The following is a 20065-nucleotide window of genomic DNA, read 5'->3' on the forward strand; positions in this document are numbered from 1 at the left end:
TTTCTATCCCTGCCATCAAGGGGCAAATTGGTTTCAGTATCTTGCCCAAGGACACTTCCAAATGCAGCCTGGACAAGCAGGGAATTGAACCGCTGACCTTCTAGTTAGGGGACGACCCTCTCTAGCTAGGCCCGGTCAGATTTGAGTGTATTTAACCCCACAAAGTCTTTATTAAACCTAATTTGTCAAGCTGAGTTGGATCTGAGACTTTAAACTTTATCTGTCACCTCACCCGAATTCCAAAAAACCCATTCTCTTACCACAATGTTCATCAACCCTTTCAGCGGGGGGGTGGTGGCTCAGGTGGAAGAGTGGGTTGTCTCCTAAATGGAAGGTCAGAAGGTTTGATCCCCAGCTCTGTTGACGGTTGTGTGTGAATGAGACGGGATGTGTGAGGATAGCATAAAGAGCTTTGTTTGCAAATGGGTGAATGTGGCTCGACAAAGCACTTTGCGTGGTGGAGACTAGAAAAGCTCTAAATCCAGGAGAAGATTCACACAAGATGGTTGTGATTGTATTTTTAAAAAAAAAGCTCTGGTCTCCCAGTAAACCAGAGACAGATGCACCACTTCAACAAACACAGCTACACTCGTCAGGGCAACACCACTTTTCATCCACATCTGAATAAATCATCACGTTTTCCCATATTCCCAAAAAAAGAGCTAGAGAAATCTTTAGAAATCATTAAATCAAACGAGTGGGATGTTTTAAGACAAATACAATGACCGCACTGTCCAATAATGTTTGTTGCATGATGTCATGTTGGAAGACAAACAATGATGGATGTTTCTTTTTTTACATCTTTATTGGTTTAGTAACTTGTTGTGACCAGTTCTGGATAAAAAATCTGCACAAACGGATCCAAAAGTCAGTTTTTAACCTTTTTTTCCACTTTTATTTGTTCTTAAGCTTCTTTTATAAGTGAAAAATCATCATATTCCACTAAAGTTTCACGTCCTATATCAATGTGCAATGAAAACCTGAGATAACCAGTATTTTCCCTCCTGGCTGATCCCTATCAGGGCAGCAGGTCGGGGGCCATCAGCTTGTCACATCTCCGTCCGAGGCCTCACATTCCTCAGCTGGCAGCGGCTGACAGGACGCTGCTGGATCTGCTCGGCCACTCAGCTGCCAGGAAACCACAGGGCGCACTGTAATCTTCAGGAAGTGGGAGTCGTCTTCGTTCTGCAGACTCACTTTTCTGTTTTACGGACGAGGCCTCGTGGCGGCGGAATTAACTCGATAAGAAAGTGGAACCTGAACGTTACATCTGATATTGAACTGGTTCATATTTCAGATGAATTCTAGGTTTGCTAGAGCCTGAACTTCAAACTGGTTTTCTACTGCAACTCTTTGCAGCTTTAAATTCACATGTTTTTATTTGTCCAAATACTTTTCAATTCAAATGTTTAAATTTCGGTTTTAAATTGAATCCAAATATGGAGGTAATTTGAATATAATTTGCAGGACATTATATTGTTCACTGAATATATAAATTCATGCCCTGTTTTCATTTTTAATTTTGTGGTGTATTCGGCCTATTTTATTTATCGTTGGTTATTGGGTTTCAAATAAAAAGTTCATTCAATTAATAAATGTAATAAAATCAATGTTATTTGATATATAAGTAAATAATCTTGCCACGGTGTCTTCTCTTTAATGTTTACATTCGTATAGAAATTAGATATTTAGGTACTTAAAAACATTTTTAATCAATAAAAAGTCACTTTCAGCATTTTTTTATTATTATTATTTATGTCTTCGGCATTGTGATGATTTTGGTTATGCAACAGATGAAGTGTTCCCTTGAAATCAACAATACATTTGTCATATTTATTATAAGTTTCTTCTGTGTTTAACTTTAAATCTGATATAGAAATAAACTTGACTTTATTCTAAAAGTGCTATGTTGGACGTGGACAAAAATTTGATTTATTATTAATTTATCATTGAATGTGATTTGTTAAACTTAAATTCGCCTGGTTTGGCTACAGCTCCATTGATTATCATCAAACACAAACTGGTCCAGATGAATCCAGAATGGGAGCGGTGCTGGAGGCCGGGAGTCTGTGCTGGTGTCGGCCAAGTTAGAATCTGGAAGAGATCATGGTCAAGTAGTCGCTCGTTTGATTTTGTGCTGGTAACAAAGAATCAATATCGAATCAAGGATGTGTGTGTGTGTGTGTGGGGGGGGGGGGGGGGGGGGGTTTCCAGATAAGCACTCTGCTGGGCCACTCTGGCTATTCATCATAAGTCTGTAGAAACCTGATAGGTCAGAAGAAATTATATTCCAGCAGGAGTGGGGTCTCCTTATCTCTCTATAGCAGGAGAATCAGAGACATGCCGATCAATACCAGGCTGTTGTGTAGTACTTGCAATTATCAACAGCTGATTCTGCCCCCCCTCCCCAGCTGCATCTTTTTATACCACATAATCACAAGTTCTGGAACAAAGCCTGAAGAGGGATTACAGCTCTGGTGAAGTATTCTTCATTCTTCCCCTCGGCTTTGAAACTGTCACCGTGGAGGCAGACAACACGATTCCTTCTGATATTCTCCCACCAGTATGGTGCAGCTGTGGTGGGAATAAGACTTTAAATGGGAGCCATGACCTGTACTGGGGGATTCCTCCATGAGCCAAACACCATCACTTACAGAGAATATCCAAGACGAGTTATTTACATTTGAAATCTATGCATTTAGCAGTTTATTTGGATTGATTATCCTCTTCCTCCCTCTGAGGAATTCCTCTTCTTCTTCTTCTTCTTCAACATATGAGACACTTTTCAGTGTATTCTGGCGCCAAATAGTGGGAGGTCGTTAACCAATGAAGCAAAGGCTCCAACACCTCCTGTGGTCTCCTGGCAGTAGCCTATCGCAGCCGGCTGAAGGGCAGCTAATGATGCACCGGAGGCGGAGGCTGCAAGGAGAGCGCCGGTTCCTTACGCAGACCGAGGAGTCTCCCTCCCGAGATCGGACCTAACTGAGACCTGAGCGGCGGTTTCTCTTTTTACGCCTCAACTTTCACTTTACGCACGTTTCTAAACCCGACGAGATCTCATCCGTGGGAGGGTTTGTTCTCCACGTTTTTACGCAAGAACCGCGTTTTGGGGAAAAACGTCGATTCGGGACTTTACGCAGTTTTACAACCTCTCCACGGGACAACAGGGAGAGTGGATGAGTGTCGGGGCTGGTGTTCAGTGTGTCCGGGGGAGAGGCTGAGCCAAGACGACCCTCTATACACAGCCGGGACACGCAGGTGAAACCAGGGGCGTCTATTTTGGCACAAACTCATCCAGGGGGCTCAGGGCAGAAGCAGGTCGATTCTCCGCCTGCAGGACCTCACCGAGATGCGGGCACTGGTGACGAAGTTGAACCCAAACACTGCTGCGAGGCGCACGAGACGCTCACGAGAGTTGAGGTCGGACTGAACCTCGGCGCAGCTGCTTTGGAGTCGTGCGTAAAGAAGCAGCCGCTCGGACAGGAAGTGAAGTAACTGTTATTAAAACCTCATCCCTCATTTCCATATCTGGTGCGAGGTGGCTGGAGCGCAGCCAATCACCCGGCGAAGGGCAGCGAGGGGTCGTAAAAGCATCATCCTCTTCCTCCATCATAATTACACTGACATGCGCAATCTGCACTCGGGCATCAGCACCAGCCGCCGCTCGCCTATTTCACCGACCCCGCTCCCCCCGGAGGGTCCCAGTCGCTGCTCGTAGATGCCCCGGCGCAAGGCAGCGGCGAGTCGCACAGAGAGATCAACATGTCCCGGCGCAAGCAAGCCAAGCCCCAGCACCTCGGGTCCGACGAGGAGGCGACACGCTCCGGACGCGTCCTCAGCCACGGTACGTGGATTTAAAACCACTTTCCCCTCCAGTGGATCAGTGGTGACAGATAATGGGAGAGCAGATTTGTTTACAGGATGTTGGTGTAGAGAGATTAAGACTTAATCTAATGATGATGCTGGATTTAGAGGTAAAATACAAAAGAATGGCTGTTTTAATTATATTTCCCCAAATTTAAGAAACAACAAACATTGAGTTTTTTCTTCTTCCTGCTTGTTTCCTAATAATTTAGGCAACTTTTTAATTTTAACATCCTTGTTTTAAAAAAAGCAAACGAGCCTGAAATTTGATAAATTAAACTTTTCGGTCTAAAAAACACTTTAATATCCGGTTTAAAAGTTTCTCATCAAGATAGAAAATTAATTAAAAAATACACAATTTTTCACTTTATTCTATAAACTGGGGTTAAACAACTTAAGAAACAAGCTGTGGAACACGAATGGAAAACAATACAGCTAAATCAATGTATTTTTTTTATGAATTAACTCAATTAAAACAATCATTATAATTTACTTTCATATCTTTACACAGCTTCAGGGGTGATGGGTAGAAACGGGGCCTGTTGAGAACCGACCAACTTCACCACAACACAGAATAAACTCCTCTTCCATATTAAGGATTTATTTCTTTATATCATGTGGGAAGTTACTCTGTGTTTTGGTTTGAGGCCTTTTCATAATTATTTCAGCTTTAATTCTAATGAGAAACTCTGATCATAAGCCAGGAGTCAATAATGTGAAATGAAATGTGGCCTGAACGAAAGTGGGATGTTTGTAATAATTTGTGTATTTACAAGCATGAAAGGGGACTTCTGTATTTCACTTGAATGATTTTATAAGATATTAATTTCATAAATAATAAAAGAGAAATACATAGTGAAGATTTAACCTGCATGTGTACACGTCCATTATCTTCTATACAATTCTTCAAGGAGTAAATATATATAAATCTTAATTATTGATATTTATAATTAATCTCCAAAACTAGAAGCCTCACTACTTTTCAATATTTTAATATTTAATTGAACAATGTTCTCCTTATGCAGCCTGGAAGCTTTTTGAACCTTTTAATCAGCACTAAGTCAGTATAAGCAATTATATTTTAAACTCAAATTAACCAGAGAACTAATGGATCATATTAAATAAAATGTTAATCCAGAAATGGAGTTTTGAATTGAAGTCGGTCTGAATTCACTCGATTTTGTGCAAAATCGTAAAAAAAACAACAACCTAGATGTTAATAAATTGTCTATAAATCCCAATAAATCTGAATTATTCTTGTAAATTTCAAAAATGTTGTATTTAAATTAATATGAGCTTTATTCATTTCATGATGCTATTGTTAGTCAATGCAGAAATCGTTTAAAAGCTCAAGTCAGTTGAAGTCACTTCCCCATCATGGCCCTTGTTTCATGTTTTTTAAATCCAGTGTCGTGTTAATATACGATTATTAGGGGCTGTGAAAAGGTGATGAGTGCAGAAGAGGCCCTCCTCACCCGGGGCCCTCCCACGGCCGGGCCCCTGCAGCCGGCAGGCGGGGGGGCTCCGCCACCCTGAGCTGGGCTTTGATTGAGCCTGCTGACTTAACCTTTGTGCAGCCTCACCCTGCGAGGGGCAAGTGCTCCGTGTCTGGATCATAATACAATTAGTACATGTGAACCAGTGACCTCTGCCACCCGGGGGTCACGCACCGACAGGCGAGGAGCCACTAAGGCCGGGCTGACGTGTCTGTTTGCTCTTCAGCTGCAGCCTCCCCGGTCTTTTCTCTCTCTCTCTCTCTCTCTCTCTCTCTCTCTTTCTCTCTCTCTCCTCTCTTCTTGTCTCTTCGCCAAAACCGCACAACAAGAAACGGACATAAATCTGTTCTCTGCTCCTGGCAGCACAGATTGAGCGAGGGTGACATTTGAAAACAAATTTTCTAGCCGTGTTATTGTAGTTGGAAACACAGTCGGAGTTTTGACTCTTTGAATCAACTGTGATCTCTCCTGATCTTTGTTTTCATTGGATGTGAATCTTCACGGAGCGAAAACACAATCCTGAGCTACAGCGGCTGAACGTGTTTTCGCTCCTGTGTTTGCCGAATCGCCCTGGTGATCCTCGGACCACCCACTCGCCCAGCCAGGGACTCTGATTATTTACTCGTGATGAGTTTGACTTTCAGATCCCGACTCTTCTTACTTTGCTTTGCTTTCCTGAGCTGAAAAACACGTTAAAATCATGTCAGAGGTTGTGTAGTTTAGGAATAAAGCGTGTGTAACGCGTTGATTGACTCATATCATCAGTTACACAGACACTGTGTGTTTGTGTTAGGATTTGTTGAGTTTATTCATGTAAATATAGCAGATGTCTCGCTCTTTGTGTGGCTCGACAAGGTGGGACTAATTCATTTAGGAGGTGAAACACACGGATAATTGTAAACACTGGGAAATGCAAACACAAAGACACACACACACACACACACTCTTAAACCACACACACATTCATATTATAGTCGGGACACAAACACACACACACATGTTTAAATTGCTAAATGTCCACATTTAGTGTGTTTAAGAAGAAAGAGCAGCACACACACACTTACACACACACACACTTTGGTGTCCTATCTTAATGATTATGTGGCAGAAAGTTATTTTTTCATGGATAATTATCAAATTAAAAACTAAAATATTTCCCAAAATTATTTAATAAAAAAAAGACAATTTGAATTCAATATTCTTACATATTGTAAAACCCTTATAATATCCGTCTTTCTAACTGTTTATTAAAAAAAATGTAAAATCTTAAATTGGTGGCTGAGTAACAATAATAATGTGCCACTGGTTTCCACTGATCTTTCCATCTGCTCTTACTGTCTGTTTCCTAATGGGCCAGAGCCGGAGCAGATGAGCTTTGACTCCAAGAGACGAAAACTCTCGTGGCAGATTCTCTATGAGTCTAAAGATCAGAGTCGAGATTTGAACCAAATACATTTTACTGACGTTTGTCGTATGAAGGAGTTTGAAGATCATTTATAAAAGATTTCATCATACGGACACATATTGGGTAGAATTTAATAATGTGGGAAATGGACATGAGACCTGGGAACACCTCAAGTTTCATGTCAAGCTAAACAATATAATGTGTGCGTGTTAATTCATGGATATGTCCTGAGTGGCCACGGTTTTATTTTATGTTAATGGTGTTTTAGTTATAAAATAATTCGATTTAAAGAAAGTTAAAGCTGACTGACATTACAAAAGCCATAAAATCACATCTGGATATTCTGAGTCTTTTATTTATTTTTACCTACTTTTATTTTTCTGTGAATGTAGAAGTTTGCTCTGATAACTCATTAGATCTGTGCTGTATATTGAAGCTGTGACATTAGAGATTTGAGTCTATACATTAAGACTTATACACTGTTGATGTCCTGATGCTGTTTGAAAATTAAATTGATCAAAGTCTGAGCACAATAATTTATAACCGACTTCAGATGGCTGCGATTTACTGCTCCAAATAAAACTTGAATTGCAGGAAAATGTTAGAGAATGAAATCAGGGATAATTCACATTTTTAAATTGCCCCATTGCAGTGAACCTCGAATTCAAAAGGAAACTAAATATCGTTGTTTTTCGACCAATAAACCCACAATTGTTTTTGAAAGAGGAGACGCGTTACTGAAATGTTCGAATGCACAGAAAATCAATAAGCTGTATGGAATTTCATTATCTGTGTGAGTGCACGATTACAGAGGTCAGATAACTTCACGGAACTTTATTGATTCCTCTGAAAGATTGTTAATATCTGAATAGAGGGGAGTGTCAGTTTAAAAAAACAACTTTCTCCATGTTTCACGTGACCTGTTGAAGTTCATGTTTTAATCTGCACTTACAATCTTAAACATCTGTTAACAGTTAAATATTGGGGGAAAACTTTACTATAGTGAAACCTCAGATATAAGCAGAGGGAGATAAAGTGGGTAGTTATTTTTAAACTGAGATTACCACTCAGCCATGTATAAATAAATAGTTTCCGCATTCTACGACGGTGTTTGGTTTATTTTGTGAAATGCAGAAACTTTATTTTACTTCGAATGAAATGTTTCCAGATGTGTTTTGCATCAATTTATACAAACCATCTTATAATTCAACATGTCGTGTTTGTTATCTTTGGACACTTGGGGAGTTCTCATGGAATTTGAGGTTCAGTGGGTTTGAGCCGGTCCACACGACATTTGTTGTTTGGAGAGATGGGACTCACAAGAAGGTGTGTGTCTGTGTGTTTGTGTGTGTATGTGTGTGTGTGTGTGTGTGTGAGAGTGTGTGGGGATTCATTTCAATGTGATAAAGGAAAACAAACGTCCCATTGTTGAAATATCAGGGCAATAAATAATCAAGTTAGTATTCTTAATCTTGTTGTGTTTCCTTCCAGGCGTCACGGGAGGCGTGGAGAGCGAGGAGACGAATGGAGGCTGCCACAGCAGAGAGGACACGCACGTCTGTGACAAATGCTGCGCTGAGTTCTTCTCTTGGACGGAACTGAGCGACCATCAGAAAGTCTGCACTGAGGATCCTCACGTGCTGATAGTGAAGGACAGTGATGGGACGCCTGCTCCTGAGGAATCTCCAGCGGGACCCTCTCCGGTCCCGAGCCTTTCGTCCAGCGACTCGTCCCCGGAAGAGTTCACCGCCGCCGGCTTTGAGCTGGTGAATGACGACAGTCTGGATTGTTTGGAGGAAAGCCGGGAGCAGGATGAAGCCATGGAGCTCGAGCTTTGCCCACAGGACAAATTCACCTGCAGCCCTCAGCCTCTAGAATCAGTCGAGCCCTCGTCTCCCCAGGTGTTGGCCGCCGACAGCTACAGCATGCCCGGCACGAATGTGACGCTGGAGATCCTTCACGGCACCCGAGTGGCCGTAGCCCAGTTCTCCCAGGGGATCAACGGCAGCGGGGCGGGAGGGAAGGCAGCCACAGCGGCCATCCCTGTGATCCTGGAGCACCTGCTGGCTCTGCAGCAACAACAGGTCCATCAGCTGCAGCTTATTGAGCAGATCTGCAGCCAGGTAGCCGTCATGAACAGAGAACCAACACAAGCTACGTTAAAACCCGGCTCCAGGTCCCTGTCCCTGAAACAGAAACCTTTCTCCTCTCAAGGCACCAACCCTCCTCCCATCCTGCCTCTGTCAGGATCAACTTCCTCCTCCGTCAATGGACAGGCGGCGGTTTCTTTGTCATCCATGCTTGAAAAGTCACAAAATATCCCCCCACTAACTGTATGTGGGAGGTCCACCTTCAGAGACGTTACTTGTACCTCAGCCTCCTCAGAAACTCCATCTCTGTCCAGCAGCAGCAGCAGCATCCCCACGTTACTGCCTCCGTACACCGGCTCACACACCAGCCGCCTCAGCTGCACTCAGACACTGAGCGCTTCCAGTCCGCTGTCCCTGGGGCAGAGCAGCCTCCTCAGCTCATCCTCCAACCTGCCATTTCTACCTCAGAGCCCCCCCAGCAGTGTAATCTTCCCCAATCCGCTGGCGAGCATCGCTGCCACTGCTAATGCACTTGACCCCCTTGCAGCCCTGATGAAGCATAGGAACGGGAAACTGTCTAGCGTCTCCTTGTTTGAAACGAAGCCCAGCCCGGAGGAACCCTTCTTCAAGCATAAATGCAGGTTCTGTGCCAAAGTGTTTGGCAGCGACAGCGCTCTGCAGATCCACCTGCGCTCGCATACAGGAGAGCGGCCCTTCAAATGCAACATCTGCGGCAATCGCTTTTCCACTAAAGGGAACTTAAAGGTGCACTTCCAGAGGCATAAAGAGAAGTATCCTCATGTGCAGATGAACCCTTACCCGGTGCCAGAGTATCTAGACAACGTGCCAACAACTTCTGGGATTCCCTATGGAATGTCCCTCCCTCCAGAAAAACCTGTCACCTCATGGCTTGATAACAAACCTGTTGTAGCAACTCTGCCGGCCACCATGGGTCTTCCGCTGTCCTCCACTATTACCAGTATCGGAGGCTCAAATGACCCTGTAAGTGTAACACCATCCGTTAGGTCTCCCTACCAGCCATCTCCTGGTGAATGTGTGTCTTTGTCACCTGACCACAGAGGCAGCGAGGCTCATTTCTCTCCTGTTTCAGAGTCTCCACTGTCTAACCTGGAGAAGGAAGCATCCAATATACCGAAAACAGAGGGAGTACACCTGCCTCAGAGCTGCACCCTGAGGCTGAGAGCCACCCCAGTGACAGAAACCACCAGCTCCACAATCCCATCTGTGGCCACCACACCCGAACCCGTCACCCCAGTGTCGCCCGACCCCAGTTCCCCGCCACTGTCGCTCCACTCTGAGGAAACTAAATTCCCATCACTGGGCCTCTTTGATTCTATGCAAACCTCTGAAACCTCAAAGCTTCAGCAGCTGGTGGAGAGTATCGACAAAAAGATCACGGACCCCAACCAGTGCGTGCTCTGTCACCGTGTCCTCAGCTGTCAGAGTGCGCTGAAGATGCACTATCGTATTCACACCGGGGAGAGGCCGTTCAAATGCAAAGTGTGCGGCAGGGCGTTCACCACCAAAGGTAACCTGAAGACGCACATCGCCGTTCACCGAGAGAATCCTCCGGTCCAGGTGCAACACTCGTGTCCCATCTGCCAGAAGAAGTTCACCAACGCTGTTGTTCTCCAGCACCATATCCGCATGCACATGGTCGGGCAGATCCCAGACTCGACCCTCGTGGACGGGCTGCAGGAGATGGACAGCGACACCTCCATCAACGGGAAGAACTTTGACAGCCTCAGCAGCAACAGCAATGACTTTATTGATGACATTTCAATGGAGGATGATATTGAGGAGGAAGAGGTGGAAAACATGAGGGAAGACGCGAGTCCCTCTCGACCGTTGATCTCTGATTGCAACTCTCCTCCCAGGTCGTTTGCCATCGTTTCAAGTTTAGCAGCTCTGGAGAACCAAATGAGGATGATTGACTCGACTGTAAACCTAAACCACTGCTTCAGCATGAAACCCCTGATGAATGGTTTTAGCGATGGCAGCCAACTGAACATTAAATGTACTTTATCGGAGAAGAGGTTGGGAACCTCCAGCCCGAACGTGTCAGAATCCTCCTGCTCGCCTCATGCCTCCGAGTCTCCCATTCAAAGCCACTCAGAGGGAAGAACGATCAAATCTCCTGTAGGGAAAAACCACAGGCTTGAGTCCCAGGAGCCGTTGGCAGCGTCGGTGAAGAGAGAAGCGTCCGAGTCTCCCATGTCTGCATCGCCGGCTGCAGCGGCTCAGGGGCGGAGAGGAATACAAGCTGGGAAACTGTGTGTGAAAGAAGAGACTCCGTACAGTTTGTCTTTCCAGCTGAGCAGAGACAGAGGTACAGTTGACATACCCGTTTTCATGCTTATCTTTCCTAAACTTGATTGTTGCATTTTCAAGAAACCTTCTTACGCTTTGATTCCTTCTGCAGGTCAGACCCTCCCCAGCCTGGTCACCAGCACATCGTCAGGCGGCATAAAGACAGAGGTGAACGGTCACAGTCAACCACACAACAAGCCCGAAGGCCAGCACCCGCCGTTCAGCGTCCACATCCCTCCGGCTTATCCGTCCGTCGGCAGCCCGGCGATGACGTCCCTGCTCGGCCCCGCGCCGCCCAGACGGCCACCGAAGCAGCACAACTGCAACGCCTGTGGGAAGAACTTCTCGTCAGCCAGCGCTCTGCAGATCCACGAGCGCACGCACACCGGAGAGAAACCGTTCGTCTGCTCCATCTGCGGCAGAGCGTTCACCACTAAAGGCAATCTGAAGGTAGAGAGCAGATTCCTTTCTCTCCTGTTGTGAGGTTTCAAACTGCTTTGTCATATTTTAATAGTAACTTTTGACTATGAGTGCAGTGGGTACACATTTTGTGTTGTGTGATATTGTATTTTAAGAATAATCTGTTTAAAACCCAGGAATTCCCCTTATAGTAAAGAAGTGATACAAATTCTACATTACAAAATCTTTGCTCTGACCATCTGTGCCAAATATGTTTGTCTTTTAGAACGAGAACATCTCCCTAATTAATTTGATGTCACTTCCAGGTTCACATGGGAACTCACATGTGGAACAACGCACCGGCCAGGAGAGGCAGGCGGCTGTCGGTGGAGAACCCCATGGCCCTGCTGGGTGGGGAGGCTGGGAAGTTCAGCGAGATGTTCCAGAAGGACCTGGCAGCTCGGGCCATGAACGTAGACTCCGGATTTTGGAACCGCTACGCCACAGCGATCACCAACAGCCTGGCCATGAAGAACAACGAGATCTCGGTGATCCAGAACAGAGGCCTCTCTCAGCTCCACCCTCTGAGCTCAGGCATGGACAGAGTGAGCGCCGCAGGAAGCCCCAGGACCAGTCTCACCAAGACCAGCATGGACAGACATTTCTCTATGCTGATCGACGACAGCAAAGAAATTGGAATAAATTGATTAAAGCTGAAATGGTGATGAAATATGCAAATTGTCAAGGACGTTGAGATATTTGTAAAAACATCTTCCTTGTTCTTATGTATTATATATAGACTTAAAAAAAAGAACTTTTATCAATTGACAGAGAAATAGTAGGATATTCACATTTTGCAAATTTCCTTTGCAGCCATTTGTGAAGGTTTTTTTCTATACATTAAGACGCTGTTTAACTTGTACCTGAGAATTCCTCCGGTGCTTGGACGAGCAGTGGCTCAAAAGAAGGGAACGTGTGTTCAGATCAATGATGCAAGGAGTCTGCTCTCTCTCTCTCTCTCTCTCTCTATCTCTCCCCCCCCCTCCGGACAGCTGCCCAATGCTGCTAGCTGGTGCAAAGCACAAAGTATGCTCACGAGTACCCACAATCCCACACTGCGATGGTCTGTCGTCAATGTTCTGGTGAGAGATTCTTAAACAAACAGTTGGACCGAATAAAGAAATAGAACAAACCCGAGTGTGTGTTCAGTTCCTCACAATAGATGATGTCATTTCAAATGTTGCTTTAAACCTATTACACTTGAGAACTACTTTTCTTTTTTCTCTTCTTCTGCAGAAATACTTTTGCAAACTTGCATTTATTTCCTATATAAGCTCCTCTCAAGCTGAAGCATTTTGTCTTTCACTATCTGAAAGTTTACATAGTTCAGTTTGGTGATTATCTTTTTCCAAACTTAATGACTTTGTGACCCACTCTCCATCTCTACTGGGAGGATGAGTCATATTCAAACAGGCAAATTATTTCCATCATCAGGAGGGAGCATATCAGAAAGTGGAAAATGTTCAAAATAAACACAGTCCACATATCTGGAGTATTATCGGCCACTAAATGGAAAAAGAAGTAAAGTCACAGTGTCCGGCTTACGACTTGCTGATGAGAGAACTTGTGTGGTTGAGGAAGACGACTATAAAAAGAAGGGGAAACTGTCTCAAAGGTCAAAGGTTGCATTACTTAGAAGCTTTCAACCGGATCTCATTGCCTCAATCCACTTAAAGCTTATTTTCAGGGACAGTTGCTTGTCACGTCCACCGAGGCGGTCGTCAGGCGTAGTTAGTAGACTGATATTTATGATTGCTGGGTGCAGATCTAAATCACAATCAGGATCTGGTGAATTTAAATGTGGTTTCATAAGGGAACTGTGAAGGTATGAACTCTATTAAAAGACGTCTAGTTTCTCATTTGATTTGCTTGCACATTAGTGTATATTCTGCACAACATTCCTCTTTTAACTCTGTACAAAGCTTCATTGTCCGGTTTGATCAGAAATATATATTTTATTTAACCACATAGTGGGTAACCAGTATTGTTTGCTTCCTTCAAAGACTCCAGGAAAGCACACATTTTAAATGTCAAACTGAATAAGGCCCTCTTTTGCTTTAAAATAAAGACTGAATGAATGACTTTAATTAATGAAAGGAATTTCATTGCCCACCACATGTGGAAAATTTCCTTCAGGTCACCAGTACAACACAAAATTAGACAAACCGATGGAATGGATGCAGTTTGGTGTCGAGGGTAAAAGTGCGACAATTGCAGAGCTAAGATTAGTATAACTATTTATTAATTTATTTCTGTTAATGTGTTGTGACACACTTTCTGGATGTGATTTCTAAATAATGATTATAATAATAACAATCTTTGCTTATACAGCGTTCATCAAAAAACATGGTAATCGGCTGCAGATGTAAAAACACAGGATTCATGCGATGCAATTATAAATTTAGACACTATGATGAACGAAAAATTAAACCCAATAAAACTAACAAGCTCCTGGTGATAAGCAATATAATAAAACCCTCTTTATCAAGCCTCTTGTATTACTCTGCATCTTCTTCTGTCGCGACTTTCACATTTACGATATTTTCACTCGGCTTCTGAACGCACCACAGAACCTGAGTCTACGTGATTTTTTTTTTCCCGACATGACGTCATGACGCGCTCTGCCCAGCCAAGATGGCTGACAGCATCCCGTTAAATCCGGTGCGGAAGAACTCGAAGTTAATCACGTATTACAACGCCGCCAGACACTCCAGGTACGTGGCGGCCCCGCGGGGCTCTGTGCGCGGTCCCGGGCTGTGCGGAGAAGCCGCTCGGGTGAAATGTTCCCCTCCGGCCGCCTTGTTTGTCCCCCTGCTGCGTTGACTGTGTCCGGTTAGCTGTTAGCTTTGTGTTGCTAGCTAACAGCTGGAGGCGCATTTTTCTCGTGTGACAGCTTCTTCCGGTCACCGAACCAAGAGACCATCACGTGTTGAAGTTAATCCAGATTCACTAGTGTCATGTAAACAGATCTACACACTCTCTGTGTGTCTGTGTGTGTTTGTGTGTATGTGTTTGTTAGCTTTGGTTAGCAGCGCGTCTGTGGTGACATTTAATTTAAAGTCGCATGACTCCCCTGTCACATGTCAGTGTTGTTGTGGTCATCGCTCAACAGGTGAGTCGCTTTTCTCACGGACACACACACACGGACACACACACACACACACACACAGAGGTCGAGGTTATTCAAGCTGAGACTTCAGATTCACACACACGACTCTGTGGGACTGAAAGTAAGTGATTCGAAAATGGAGGTGAAGTAAACACTTCAGGTTCTGCTCGATGTTGATGAGTTTTCATGTACTCCACTGTTGTGTTTCTCTATAAGGTTCAAAGTCTCGACCTCAAAGTACCTCGCGATTATGTCTGTTATGATTTGGCGCAATACAAATAAAGTTGATTTGATTAATGTGAAAGTGATTTCATTAAAATAGAGATTAGATGAAAACAGAATCTTGTTTCAACATTTTCCACGTTCTTGCATTTGTTATTTATCCTTCTCGCCCTTCTCCTTGGAAAAGTTATTAAAATGTCTATCGCTATTTGATAAACTTATCGATAACTTTAAACTGTATTGCTCTGATAACCAACTGTTTTTTTGTTTTTAACTTTTCAAGTAATTTTGAACTGGAATATAAGTAGAATATATTTTAAAGTTCAGTCCGACTGAAGCCTTCTTAGAGTTTATTAAGTTAACTGGGAAGTATCTTAAGTTTTATTTCTATATGAAAATAATGACAAAAGATTGAAATGTCCGGATCGACATCACTTTCATGAAAAGTGAAAGTAGACAGTTCTATTGTGTTTCTATATTTCTTTCGCAATGCTGCATATTACACAAGGGGAATGATGTCACATCTTATAAAAGCCAGGAAGTGTTTCTGTATCTCACCCTAAATAGTGTTATATTTCCAAAGCAGTGTGTTCTTCTTAGCATCAGACATGACATTCTCAAACTGAGGTTGTTAATGTGTGACTCTCTCAGATACTCCCTAGAGGATGAGCCCTCTAACCTGGATGAGATGCCTCTGATGATGTCGGAGGAGGGCTTTGAGAACGATGAGAGCGACTACCAGACTCTGCCCCGGGCCCGAGTCAACAGGAGGCAGAGGGGCCTGGGCTGGTTCCTCTGTGGAGGCTGGAGGGTCCTCTGCGGCAGGTAGTTCTGTTGTTTTAATTCACGATTTAATGATGACAATATGTTGGTGCAGAGCTCTGTGCACGATGACAAAAAGAAATGAGGCACAGGTCTCATTCGTTCTAATGTTGGTGTCATTACATTACATGTCATTTAAAGACACTTTAAATGACATGCCGGGATTGAACCGGCAACCTTCATGTTGGAGAATGCCCACTCTACCCCCCTAGGTCACACCGCCCCATGTAATGTAATGTAATGTTGGTGTCGATGTGGTGTCACAAATGCAGCAGAATTTAAGTTCCCTGACATTTTATTGTGGTTATAAACTCGTCAGAGCCGGATCATCTCCTGCTGGCATCCATCAAAGAGAGAAAGGTCCTAGAGTGTTTTGAATTTTAAATTGAGCATAATGTTCTTACTGTTATAAAGCTACTTGTATAACATATACAATATCTCTACACACAAAGGGGACGAGAGCACATGATTGGTTTAGAGGTCAGCTATTGAATGAGCAAAGTTCACAGACGTGTGCTGCTTTCAACCTGAAGTAAAAGGACTCTGCTGTACTTTAACGACAGAGTCATTGCTCTTTAACCACTCCAGATGTAGTGTGTGTGTTATCTCTGTGTGTGTTAATGTATGTGTAGTGTATAATGTGGCCTGTGACGATCAGTGTGGATTTCGAACGCACCGGCGGCTGTGCGTGAAGTGACAACAAGAGGATAAGGGCATATTTTTGGTCGAGTTCCTTGATGCGCACCATCAGCCCCAAAAAAGATTTTCAGGTCGCAGAGCAGAACAGGGCGGTTGATCCGGCTGATGATTCATTTGACAGCTTTTGTCCTCTAAAGAAGCTGCTTTCTGGCCAAGAGACAAGTGTTTGTTTTTGCCAGAACAATAAAGTGTCACAGTCATAAACAAATGTTTGTGCAGCACTTCACTGCCCTGAAAGTCATATTTACCGTCGGTTGGAATTTTATATAATATTCTTTTTTTTATTTATTTTTCCCGTTGTGGTTTTAGTTGTTAGTGATGCATCTCCAGCTGAAGCCCCATATTGATCCCCCCCCCTTCCCCATCCCCCCACTAATGAACAAATCGGATTTTTCACAGCTGACCAGTTTGATGCTTTCCAGTAATTTTATGTGTGCTTAGTGTGGGATTATAAAACACAAATAATTCACAGTGAATAAGCCCCGACTGTTCAAATGACATATTATTTGGATAGCATTCATTTGCTCAAATAATCGCTCTTATGAATCTGTACTCAGAGTGCACAGAGACGAGGTGGGGGGGGGGGGGGGGGGGGACGTCGACGCCAATACAAACAAGACCTTTTTACCAAAGTTGATTTATTTAGTTTCATGTTTTGCCAACTTGCTTAAAAAGTGGAAAAGCCAAGTCGCTCAGCATGACGGTATACACTGCCACACGTCCCTCTCTCCCCCCCCAGGTGCCAGTTCAGGTCGCGCTCACATCGAGCGGCTCTCATTGTCATTTACCCCCCCGCTACACCGCTGTTTGCTTTTGATATCAGATATGCTAGATAAGCTCCAGTGTAGTCATTAGCAGGTTGATCGAAAGTCAAATACTTTTTCAAAAAGTAAATGTCAACGTACACTCTGCCACTTCACTAATCTCTTCTTGGAGTTTTGATAATATCACATGATTAATATTGTTTAAACGATATGGACATTGCTCAACATGAGGAGAAACTAATAAAGGAACATGGTATGTTTGTCTGAATACACAGTGAATACCTGGTTCTTCAGTGTTACCGTGTTATTCGACTCTGATTCTGAAGTTTTCAGATCATTCAATGTGCTAGAAGCAAATAACATCCTTGAAGGATTGTACCTGAATAAGCCTTGAAGATCTAATTAGCCCCTGACGAGAGTAGAGATATAAATAACATCAGTACTGGAGGATGTAGCCGGGCACAGCCGTGGAGCTCAGTCGCCACAAATTGATCCAACGGCTGAGAAAATGAATGAGGAACGAGGCTGTTGCATTGTGAGGTCCTGATATTTGTTAAGAACATGGCCTGAAGTAAGAGCTCGATATTTATGTATCGGCATAAATGTTACAAATGGGATGAAAAACACTTCGAAGATATGTCTGATGCAAATATGAAATATAGTTGTTCTCATTCCTCTCAACCCTCAGTTTACCGTATTACCTCTGACAAGGAGGTTGTGTTTTCACTGACAAACAAATTATTTAAATTAATTGTGACTTGGTGGAAAGGTGGGCTATGGGCCAAGGGAGTGGATTAGATAATTCTTGTTTCTCATTCTTCAACATTCGGAGATGTCCTCTCTCCGAGTCGCTTCTAGTTCCCTAAGTTACTTCCTCTTAACTGTCTAGAACCAGATGAATGTTCTGAGTCATCATCCCAATTTCACAACAGTTTACTGTAAATTTTTGTTTTACATAAATTGTGAAAACCAACTTCAACCAAATTGGTGTTTCAATTAAATTAACTTTAGATAATATTTATCTTTTATGTCTTACTACCATATCAATTTAACTTGTTTCATTATTTTTAATCTATCATTTGTGAGAGTACTAAAGTGTATTGGATCATTCACTAATACAAGGTGTAGTCTATAGTTGAGACATAGCAACCGGTTCCAGCTCTGTTTATTTATTTATTTTTTGGGTTGAGAATCCAGAATCTTACAGTTATGCAGTAATTAACCACAAAAATGTCAAAAGTTACAGGAAATTTCAGATTTATCAGGTTCCTGTCTGGTTAATCATCTCTTAACACTTTATTCCATTGTTGAAGGGAACCAAACTATTCAAAGCTACAAACTGAGACACCATTCAGTCGATGTGATAAATATAAACCAAACCATATCAATGTGTTTCTTCTCTCAGCTGCTTCGACTGCCTGGTTCGTGTGTTTCGACGGAAGAAGACGCTGAAGGCCAGGACCGTTTGGCTCGGCTGCCCGGAGAAATGTGAGGAGAAGTATCCCAAGAACGGCATCAAAAACCAGAAGTACAACGTCTTCACCTTCGTGCCTGGGGTGAGTCCAACCACACTCACCATTTAGGGTCTGATCTTTGCTCCAGTTAGGTCTTTTGTTCCCACTCCCATTAACTTTTACAGCATCCTTTTCGGTGGAAATCCGCTGATGGTTTCACATATTAACAGTATATAAAGCCCAGTAGCCCACACTGGATCTAATTGTTAACTCCTCTGTCATTAAGTGAAGGCTGCACACCGTAGGGGACATTAGGGATCTATCAGTTACTTATTAAAACGCAAATGGTTCCATGATTAAGAGGGCCACCTCTGGCCTGGGCTGTAAAATGTCAACTGTCTATTAGAGACATAGATATTCTCATCGATGGTGAACGAAACAGCTCTGTTTCTCTGCTTCCACTTTGAATTATTAAATACACACAAATTGAGTTTAGCAGTGAGCATTTCCCCCCCTAAAGGTCAGGGGGTCCATTAACTGTAGTGTCTAGTCACAGATTATCAGAGACAATGTGATCAATGGGAGATGCGCTACACTCTCATTATTGCAAACATTATTCAAAATTTGACCTTAGATGGATAGAACACTGAGGGCTGCCTGCTGATGGATGGCCCATTAGCAAAGAGACCTCAATACGTTACAGGTGGCACTTTGCTGTAAGTGAATTAAGAGGGTTTGTCTGGTTTCTTCTTCTTCTTCAATCATTACCTCCACCGAGGAGGTTGTGTGTTTCTCATCCCGTTGGTTTGTTTGTGAACAGGATCACACAAAAGCTACTAAAAGGATTCGCATGACACTTGGTGGAAGGATGGGACATTGGCTAAGAAAAAACCCATAATGTTTTGGGGTGGATGCAGGAATTTGTTTGTTCTGCACCATTATGAGGATTTTTTTACACTTCCCCCGATTTCCCAGAGAATAATGCATCCTGATGTAACAAATAAATCATAATTGAGGGGTTAATGTGTTTCATAATCCAAATATAAATCGAGATCTAGTGGATAGTACTTTTCTGCTGCTATGCGTTCACAAAAATGTTTAGAAACCTGTAACTAGCCTCAATGGGGAGCCGAGATAATGGGGATAAATAAGAGAATCAACTAATTCTATGTATCTTTAATAATTTAAGAACTATGTCCAAACGAACATGACAGATTTGGAGTGTAGATTTTGGTCTGAGTGCCAATTTCATCATTGTGGTGACCCGTCCTGTTTGTCTTGTACGATATTTTTACTAGACACCAACCGACTTTGTACCCGTGTCATGAAATCCGTCCCCTGAATGACATT

General features: G+C 43.2%; 2 protein-coding genes across 3 annotated transcripts in view; both read left to right on the top strand.

Moving 5' to 3' along the window:
* Positions 1-3349: 3349 nt before the first annotated feature.
* Positions 3350-12751, top strand: sall3b (spalt-like transcription factor 3b). The gene is made up of 5 exons (XM_053446364.1): positions 3350-3361; positions 3652-3844; positions 8257-11205; positions 11299-11636; positions 11912-12751. Exons 1-5 carry the CDS (start codon positions 3350-3352, stop codon positions 12290-12292), a joined length of 3873 nt encoding a protein of 1290 aa, XP_053302339.1. The 3' UTR covers positions 12293-12751.
* Positions 12752-14255: 1504 nt separating this feature from the next.
* The window catches only part of atp9b (ATPase phospholipid transporting 9B), a 31099-nt gene continuing 25289 nt past the window's right edge, over positions 14256-20065 (top strand). The window contains exons 1-3 of one of the 2 annotated variants that reach the window (XM_053446861.1): positions 14256-14359; positions 15628-15801; positions 18667-18817. In XM_053446861.1, the coding sequence (XP_053302836.1) occupies positions 14280-14359; positions 15628-15801; positions 18667-18817 (405 nt within the window). In that variant the 5' untranslated portion in view covers positions 14256-14279. Of the gene's footprint in view, positions 14360-14557; positions 14758-15627; positions 15802-18666; positions 18818-20065 lie in introns of those variants that run through there. The other variant, XM_053446862.1, reaches the window with a different exon arrangement.

The sequence above is a fragment of the Pleuronectes platessa genome, chromosome 18 (assembly GCF_947347685.1).
Source record: "Pleuronectes platessa chromosome 18, fPlePla1.1, whole genome shotgun sequence".
NCBI classification, from domain to species: Eukaryota; Metazoa; Chordata; class Actinopteri; order Pleuronectiformes; family Pleuronectidae; genus Pleuronectes; species Pleuronectes platessa.

What these genes read in the sequence shown, in the direction of transcription:
- sall3b (XM_053446364.1), top strand. An exon ending in CGGACGCGTCCTCAGCCACG is followed by an intron (nt 3,845 to 8,256) that starts GTACGTGGATTT and finishes GTTTCCTTCCAG; the next exon opens with GCGTCACGGGAGGCGTGGAG. An exon ending in CCAGCTGAGCAGAGACAGAG is followed by an intron (nt 11,206 to 11,298) that starts GTACAGTTGACA and finishes TTCCTTCTGCAG; the next exon opens with GTCAGACCCTCCCCAGCCTG.